At 43.5% G+C, this 2,246-nt stretch overlaps 1 protein-coding gene across 1 annotated transcript; it reads left to right on the top strand.

The window, feature by feature from the left end:
• Positions 1-223: 223 nt before the first annotated feature.
• LOC147444973 (uncharacterized) lies at positions 224-1,809 on the top strand. Its single transcript, XM_086527973.1, has one exon. It carries the CDS (start codon positions 283-285, stop codon positions 1,201-1,203), a length of 921 nt encoding a protein of 306 aa, XP_086384099.1. The 5' UTR covers positions 224-282; the 3' UTR covers positions 1,204-1,809.
• Positions 1,810-2,246: the final 437 nt, after the last annotated feature.

The raw sequence follows: 2,246 nt of genomic DNA, 5'->3' as shown, positions 1-2,246 counted from the left end.
GATTGTCCATAGCAATCTTAAAGGTTGTCAAAATGGAGCCTTAAATCCCATATGTCCATGCCCTTGTTTGATATATGTGTGTGCGAGAGAGAGAGAGAGAGAGAGAGAGCGGGGAGGGGAGGGGATTTGACTTTGGAGTTTTGAGTGATACGCAAGGAAATATTGTTGTTTGCCTGGGACACAAGGAAATGATGTCTTTTAAGAAAGCCATGGCACGAGAGAGAGAGAGAGAGAGAGAGAGAGAGAGAGAGAGAGAACGCCTAGCCAGAAAGGTCCAGGGAAATGGAGGATAAGACAGAGGCCTGCAATCTGGACGTCCCTGTAGAAATGAAAACGGAAGGCGTAACCATAAGCAAGAAAAACAAGCAGAAGAGCAAAGGGAAGAAGCAAGATGCAATGATAGAGAGAACGCTCTCCAAGAATGTCGAAGAACAAGATGGGTTATCAGATCATAAGGCGTGGAAGGCAGAAAAGATGCATTGGGTGAATGAGAAGCCGAGGAAGGATGCGATGGGCAACTTGGGAAAGGGGAAGAAGAGGAGGCAAAACAGGCTTCAGAGAGCCGAAGAGGAAGAGGAATTAGTGCAGGAGAAGGGCAAACAAGAACAGAGCACGGAGGAGGAGAAAGTGGCAGCGAGGAGTACGCGCTCCATGTTCGCAGACGGGTTTGAAGAGCGGCACGACCTAGAGCAGTACTTTTGGAGCGAGCGGACTGTCAAGCAGTTAACCGAGGCGCTAAAGCCCACGGCATGGCACACTGAGCATGGCCATGTTTGTTGCTTGGCAGCCCCATCTCTAGCTCATGCCTTTTATGCCAAGGAAGGTCGCGTCGAAGCACTCCTCGACATCGACACCCGCTTCAATTACCTTCCTGGCTTCCGCCATTTCGATCTCTGCAATCCTCTTGCATCTGATCAATACGCAGAAGACATCCGCATTGTCGTCTTCGATCCTCCTTTCTTCTACATTCCCCTTCCTTTCCTCTTCCAGGCGGTTGTTGTTGCTGTCGATGGCAATCTGGAAGCCAAGTTGCTGGTGGGGTTTCTCCGGCGAGAGGAGGGAGCTTTCTTGCAAGCATTTGCGCCGTTTCGCCTGCGTCGTACCCGTTTTGTGTTGGAGTATGCCACAGTGAAGCCCAACAAGTGGCAGAATTATGCGCTGTATGCCAATGTCGATCTTCCGGGCATCAAGCGCATAAGCTAGTTGGCAAGAGCTTTGACCGTGGCCGTGCTTAAAACCCCTCGCAGGCTCGCATTTACCGCCAGGCCAGGCCAACTCCCTTGACCAGTTGACAATATATTTTAGGGGAAATTACCAAAATACCCCTCTAATTTGAGGAAATTCCCAAAATACCCCTCAAATTTCAAAAATTCCCAAAATGCCCCTGATATTTTGTCATAAATTTTCAAAATGCCCTTCAAATTTTCCAAAATTCCCAAAATACCCCTGGTTGTGAAACTAAATTTCTCGAAAAATAAATTTTTCTGTAGGTGTTCACAAGAAGAGTGATTGTCTATCGTACAAGATGCTAAAACTACAATTTGAGTTGGTTACGTAGGCTTTGGAGATGAATTGCTTCATTATTTTTAGACATAATTGCCTTTTTTGCGATGGTAACTGATGACAAATTACATGCTGAGCACTCAAAAACGGATCTCAATTGTCAAAAACAAATGAAGATTAGAAAATCTTGAACATTCCAACCAAAATAGATACAAGGGTATTTTGGGAATTTCCTCAAATTAGAGGGGTATTTTGATAATTTTCCCTATATTTTAGCCATTTCACTTGACCTCATTTTTCACGGCCAAATTTCTCGCAATGTCTTGTAACTCCCAGTTAATAACATAAATCTTGGTTGCTAATGAGTCTACACAATGGAAGAAATGGAGTTTAAAAAGAAAGTCTGTGCCTTTTTTTTTAATTGTAGGTAGCTCTTGAAAAACAATTGAATTGGAATACAAATGAAGTGAACAAAGGACATACTAGCCATTGGCATTTTAACAAATTCAATCGCTCATTTGGAGCTTGAGACACAAACCACTACACCAATTCAAGATTAGGATAATAGCATACTTGTAATGATATACATAAACTAAACCCCGGGCACGCACATATACATAAGACCCGCATAACATTATTATTACCTAACCGCATAGCAATATTTTGGAGGCCATCGAACTGACCACACGGTTAAAATGTATGAGCAAGACAAAAACAAGCATTATAAATGGTAATTTGATATC

Source organism: Adiantum capillus-veneris, chromosome 13, assembly GCF_014529385.1.
Source record: "Adiantum capillus-veneris isolate H3 chromosome 13, ASM1452938v2, whole genome shotgun sequence".
NCBI classification, from domain to species: Eukaryota; Viridiplantae; Streptophyta; class Polypodiopsida; order Polypodiales; family Pteridaceae; genus Adiantum; species Adiantum capillus-veneris.
The sequence above is the reverse complement of the archived record's forward strand: the minus strand, read 5'-3'. Positions and strand labels throughout refer to the sequence as shown.

Coding starts and splice junctions, on each gene's coding strand:
- LOC147444973 (XM_086527973.1), top strand. CDS start 283: ATGGAGGATAAGACAGAGGCCTGCAATCTGGACGTCCCTGTAGAAATG.